The 6,167-nt window shown below is 31.4% G+C and overlaps 1 protein-coding gene across 7 annotated transcripts in view; it reads right to left on the reverse strand.

Annotated features, from left to right (window-relative positions):
- Window positions 1-174: 174 nt before the first annotated feature.
- The window catches only part of LOC102675015 (dnaJ homolog subfamily B member 3), a 12,067-nt gene continuing 6,074 nt past the window's right edge, over window positions 175-6,167 (reverse strand). For 2 of the 7 annotated variants that reach the window (XM_006619379.2, XM_031512278.1), the window contains 7 exons: window positions 4,479-4,587; window positions 3,956-4,065; window positions 3,010-3,120; window positions 1,925-2,101; window positions 1,436-1,697; window positions 1,190-1,279; window positions 175-551 (listed from right to left, as the gene is read on the reverse strand). In XM_006619379.2, coding sequence (XP_006619442.1) covers window positions 383-551; window positions 1,190-1,279; window positions 1,436-1,697; window positions 1,925-2,101; window positions 3,010-3,120; window positions 3,956-4,065; window positions 4,479-4,543 — 984 coding nt within the window. In that variant the 5' untranslated portion in view covers window positions 4,544-4,587 and the 3' untranslated portion in view covers window positions 175-382. Of the gene's footprint in view, window positions 1,280-1,435; window positions 1,698-1,924; window positions 2,102-3,009; window positions 3,121-3,955; window positions 4,066-4,478; window positions 4,588-5,617; window positions 5,926-6,167 lie in introns of those variants that run through there. The other 5 variants (XM_006619382.2, XM_031512279.1, XM_006619381.2 and 2 more) reach the window with 4 other exon arrangements.

The following is a 6,167-nucleotide window of genomic DNA, read 5'->3' on the forward strand; positions in this document are numbered from 1 at the left end:
ACTCTCTCTCTCTCTTTCTTTCTTTCTTTCTCTCTCTCTCTCTCAATAGCAAACAAGAATTAATTAAACACACCACTTTCGATGCAAAATCTTACAATGAATTTTGCAGCGAATTTTTTATTGATCAAATCGAACATGTGTAGCTAGTCGAAGCTAAGCCACTAAAAGTTTTTCTTTTTTTTTTTTAATTCCGATTATTGAAACAATAGCAAAAACGATGTTGCGGAAAAAGACATAATTTACAACATCAGTTTCGTAAATGATACACGTACGTATGTAATATATGTATATGTGTTTACGTTTGATTCGAAAAAAAAAAACAAAGAGACCAAAATTAAAAAAATAAGGAAACGAATGAGAGAAGGTTGTAAGAGTGTTGCCTCTATTTTCTCTTACTCTTATCGTGCTTCTTAGTGAGAACTGGATGATGGTGCGTCTTTATTCTGCTAGCCTTCTGATGGTCACCATGGACTGTTCTCGAGTTCTGGCCAGCCATCGAGATATCGCTGGCACTGTCGGTCAGCTGGCGACTTGTCGATGACTCGTCAAACCTGGTAAAACAGAGAAGGTGACGGGAACAAAAGCTCAAGTAGCATTTCGTTGCGGCTGTTTTGCTTAAAATGTTATTATGTTTATCCAAATTAAGCAATTTTTCTGCTTTCATTATGTTTTAAACGGGCTCGATCGCTCGAGCTTAGAGATCCAATCACTGTCATCGAATTCCGTCGAGTAATCGTTGTTTCTGAAAATCTCGTTGCTCTGTTTTTTTTTTTTAAATGATAAATATTTGTACATATATTTGTACATATATTTTGTTGTTCTCTTGTTATACAATATGTGGAAAAGTGCGTCGACCAGCGGCACTACTACATCATTTAAACAGCACTTTAACAAAATATTTTGACGAAAAATGAAGAAGTCAGTTGATGAAGAGATGATCTAAATAAGATAAAAGAACATTTTATATTGTTATTAAATAGCCGCGGTGACTTGTCGAAAAAATCAATTATGCTCTTTTTTCTTTCTATTTTTATGTTCATTATCATTCAGGTAGTTAGGTAGCAGGAACACAACATCTTAGTAGAGCGCAGAAATATTACTCGCAAACGTGACGCGACGACAGGAATTTCTCAATTGCCGAGCGGAGATCGAGCGAGCGTTCTTGAGAAGAGAACTGATTTAACTGTACGTTATTGATTGTGGCACGCCGTTCACCGTCTTTGACTTCAGCACATCATTCTCGTATGACATTATTGTTTCCTTTCCATTTTCATAAACTCTGTAACAATTGTATACATAAAACATTAATGTCTCTCATTAATGTTTCAAATAATATAATTATACTCTATTACAATTTTTTGTAATATTTTATAAAATCATATAATATATTTAATTTTTATAATAATATTTTTTAAATTCTAATGATCAATCTTACTTTTTGGTAGTGATCTTTTTGCCATTGATGAAGCGAGTTGAAGTACTTGTTCGTTTTACAGCTCCACCACCACTGGTTCCACCGAAACTTGTGAATGCATTGAACGAAGTAAAGTTTCCTGATGTACCTTCAAAAAATTCGTTGAGTGGTGAAAAACCGAAATGAGAAACTCCTAATGGACCAAAGAAGGACGTGCTTATGCTGTTACTGCTGGGATGACTATGCCTTTGAGATCCAAGACGCACACCAACTCCAGCAAGGTCTTTAGGAAAATTAGGATATCGTTAATCACGTGATTTTGACCATAGGAACTTTTTTCAATAACTTTTTTTTATTATTCGGTTAATTACTTAAATATATGTTTATCATTCAATGGACAAGGTAAATTTCTTATGGAAATTCATTTATGTGCTCAGATTACATTTCACACGTCTTAGGATATAAACTAATTGGTATGACATAGATTAACTAGCAATATAAATAACTTACCAGAAAATAAATCTTCAAAAGATGATCCGCCAAAGAATTCTCTAAATACTTCTTCAGGATCCCTAAACATGAAGGTACCAGCAAAATGTGGATCGAAATCTTCCTTATGTCGCCTCTTGCCACCAGGCATTTGAAGTCCTTCTTTTCCATATTGGTCATAAACCCTCCTTTTCTTTTCTGAAAAGCAAATAGTAGACAAAAAGTTGTTATTACTAATTATGAAATAATATATAAATGCAGATCGCTTGGTTTTATTTGCTCCAAATTCCAAGAAGCAAGTACTGCAAAGGCTTGCCAGGTTAGTAGAGTACGTTGAATGATGTCTAACATCAATTTGAGGTCGTCCACCACAAGAGCAAAATCAATGGAAGAGAATGATCATGATAAATGAAAGGAATATAGATAATCTTCGAAGAATTTGAAATAATTTGAAAAAAGTTTTTAGTCTTCATATGAAAATTTATTTTTAATTGATTTGAATGAAATGGAATAATATGGTTCTTCGAAGATCTGCCTTTATAAGGAAAAATTATTGATTGCAAGTTGGTTTTTTCATGTTTTCAATCAGTCGAGCAATGGCAAAATGGTTAGAAATGCAGGCAATATTATCTGCGTTTACGGCGACTCATACAAAGAGAAAAAAGTATCTTTTGAGTTTTTCACAAGGATTCATAAAGAAACTGATCAGAAAACTTCATCAGAAAGATGAATTCTACGAATTCGAGCAAGGAATTATTTTTTTAAGGCAAATAAGGGATTAGGCATTTGAGATTTTATGAATTTTTCATCAATAAAATCTTTGCATCTACATCTCAAAATAGTAATATTTCTTTCTGTACATTTTTTCTTAGATTAAAAAAGAAAAAAAATCAAAACCAAATTCGAAATAAATTATTAAGAAAAAAAAAAAAAAAAAAAAAAAAAAAAAAAAAAAAAACAAAAAAAAAATTAAAAAAAAAAAAAAAAAAAAAAACAAAAAAAAAATTAAAAAAAAAAAAAAAAAAAAAAAAAAGAAAAACAATAAATAAAAGAAAACGAAGGAAAATATCTGTCACTCTCAAAGTCTTTTTTCTCTTAAGTGGTACCGAAATATCGCTGGAAAGGAGAGTCAAAGAAACTCCGGTAGGTGAATCCACGGCCGGGCCTTGAAGATGCCTTCTGATACAATCGTTGGTCGTAGGTTCGTCTCTTCGCATCTGGACATCGAGCACGGTCATGAGAGATCATCCGGAAACAAACATTTCTAATTGAATTTTTTTTTATTTCCTTCCACATTTGACACGACACGGTTCATCGATTGTAGCAGCGATGCTTCGGCTAAAGAGTTGCTCTCTGTTTAAGCCTGGCTCAATTCTCGAGTTTCAATAATATTTCCATCAATCTTTTTACTAAACGTAATAAAAAAATATAAATACAACATAATATAAAATATAAAAGCATAAAAACAAAATAGAACTTCTAGAAACTCAAGAATCAGAATTTTGGAGCTGTGAGTGCTTATTCGCAGCCCTATTTTTTTCTAAAAAATTGTATTGTGTATAAAAATATTATTATATAAGTATATAATTGTCAAAATTTCCTTCCGTAAACTATCAAAATTCAATTATTATTGGACAATGATTAATTCTCATTAATCAGTTTCAGTTTATTTGCTATCAGATACTGGTTATGAAACAACTATTCATAAAGGAGAATCGATACGTTCTAGATTGAACTGTTGACTCCCAGAATAAGTTGTACTACTTGGAAACCGCTCGAAAGAGAAGGCTCATGCGAAATTCGGCTTTGCTGACAAGCAATGGCTACTATCATTCGTCTCCCGTTGGCATCGCGACGCTGTTTTCATTATTAAAGCTAGTTAGCGTCAATTAATCGAAGCCACAGAGAGACAAAAATGTAATTAGAATTATTATTATTTAGAAAATTCTTCAGATTGAAATTTTTAACGATTAAATTGATATTGTTGATAATTTTGTAACTATATAAGCTTCAGAGTCGAAAGTAAGTGATCGAGGAAGAACTGAAGCTTACCATCGCTTAGCACTTCATATGCCTCAGATATTTCTTTAAATCTCTTGTTTGCTTCCTCCAAATTTTCAGGATTTTTATCCGGATGCCATCTCAACGCCAATTTTCTATATCTGCAAAGTAATTTTTTTTTATTTAATTAATGTTTCAGGGATACTTCTATTATAAAAAATCTTGAAAAGTTTCTTGACTTTTTGAACTAAGAAGAACTAAGAACACGGTTCTTGGATCAATGCCAGTTGCTTCAACAGAAGTAAAAAGACATTCATTCAATCTTTCTCTACGCATTGCGTTTACAATTTATAAAATAAAATAGCACCAATATTCTAATTTATTTTCAATATAAAATTTTCTTAAAAAGCAAACATCAATTATGGTTTGCAACGATGAATTTTACACAAAGTTATTCAACTAATTATAAGGAAATTAGATTAATGAAAGAAAATTTCAAATAAATATTTAAATTTAAAAACTTTCTCTGTTGAAGGAACTGGATTTTTTTGACATCATTTTCACTATTACTTACGCCTTTTTGATATCTCCGCTCGTGGCGGTTCGCTGCACTTCTAGTACCTTGTAATAGTCAACCATCGTTCACAATATTCACGCTCGGATGTTAGGGCTTAGGTAACCACCTGTGAAACAAAAAAAAGAAATAGTTATAGTAATTAACAAATCAATTGGCAAGCACGCAATGAAATATGAACGAATCATCAAGGAAAAATACAACCATTTATTGTTTTATTTTGATAAGTTTAATTTCTTTGAACATGGCATGAACATTTAATATTACAATGTGAAAGATAAATGAATATGTGTCAACGATTTTTCTGATGAATGATGGATCTGATTATGTTGCTTTTTAACTTCCTTTGTTTTCTTAAACAAAGATCTATTTTCTTTTCAGAATCATTTTACAATATTAACAATATTAAATATAAATTTGATAAGAACATATGAAAAGCAATCAATAGCAAAATGATTTCAATATAATATAATTAGTTGTTTCAAGATAATTGAATTATAAATGGTAATTTAAAAGCAAAAATGATGAAAAAAGTTAAATATTAAAAGTGATTTTCAGTGAAATTCTCTCTTCAAAGAAACTTCCGGCCACTTGTTGCTTATTAAAGCATCTGAAAAACGTGCAATCATCCTTTGTACAATAAAAAGAATACTTGAATTAATTCACACTTAAATTAACATTCAAGAAAACTGCAAAACTGGAAATTCAAGTTTTTTTGTTTCATCAATTTTTCAAGAATCAAAATAAATAGAATAAAAAGAAAATTTATGAGATTCTGAAACAAAATAGAATTATAGACAATCCAAGAATCGTTGGAATGTATTTCATTGAATGACAACTGAAGACCAATGAAAAAAGACAGTAACTTTCTAAAATAGTTCCCACATATTATGTATATATTCCAGTGAACGCACAAATATATTCCACTAAGTTAATTTTAAGTGTCATCTTCGAAATAGTCGGCAAGCATTATATAAATGGCTTCTCCTGTGTCGTGGAAAAGAAAATCGTCAATCTACTTAGTTATATTGTCTCGTTTGTCTCAAGAAAATAATCATTATATTTGAAAAAATTGGCCAGACATATTTATAAGTCTTGCACAGAACTAAATTAATTTACTTTTAAAATTTTAAACTTACACAAACGATTTTTCCTCTACATGACACATTTTTCACCGTTATTGATCACGTTGAGACTTGTTTCACATGGATTGATTATTCCAAAGTAGTAAATAGATTTTGAATTTTAAGTAGTTTTTGTTGTGACAATGGCGGAAGTAATTATATGATTCCACAGGAGTTTACACAGGAAGCATGGGGCGTATAAGAGAATGTTTAGTGGAGAGCTGAGAGCTCAAAGTCAAAGACTGGACTAACGAAAACGCTAAAGTTAGCTGAGACGTGTATCGAAAATAGTTGGAAATACGGAGGTGGAGGTCATTACGATATCCCACTTCACGGCTTCTTCGCGTCCCTCCCTCCACCTGGTGGGCAAGAAAAACCAGCCTGCTTGCATTCTGCTCGTTCCATTACTTCGATCAGCCAACAGAACTATAGATTGAATGTATTGAATCATATGTACCAAAACACTTTATTGGTCTTGACATCCAAAAGTATCTTTGGATGGAGATATTTGATTTTATTAATTTCCATTTTTTTTTTTTTTTTTTTTGAAAAAACCAAATTTGAA

This window comes from Apis dorsata, unplaced genomic scaffold (genome assembly GCF_000469605.1).
Source record: "Apis dorsata unplaced genomic scaffold, Apis dorsata 1.3 scaffold_407, whole genome shotgun sequence".
Lineage (NCBI taxonomy): Eukaryota > Metazoa > Arthropoda > Insecta > Hymenoptera > Apidae > Apis > Apis dorsata.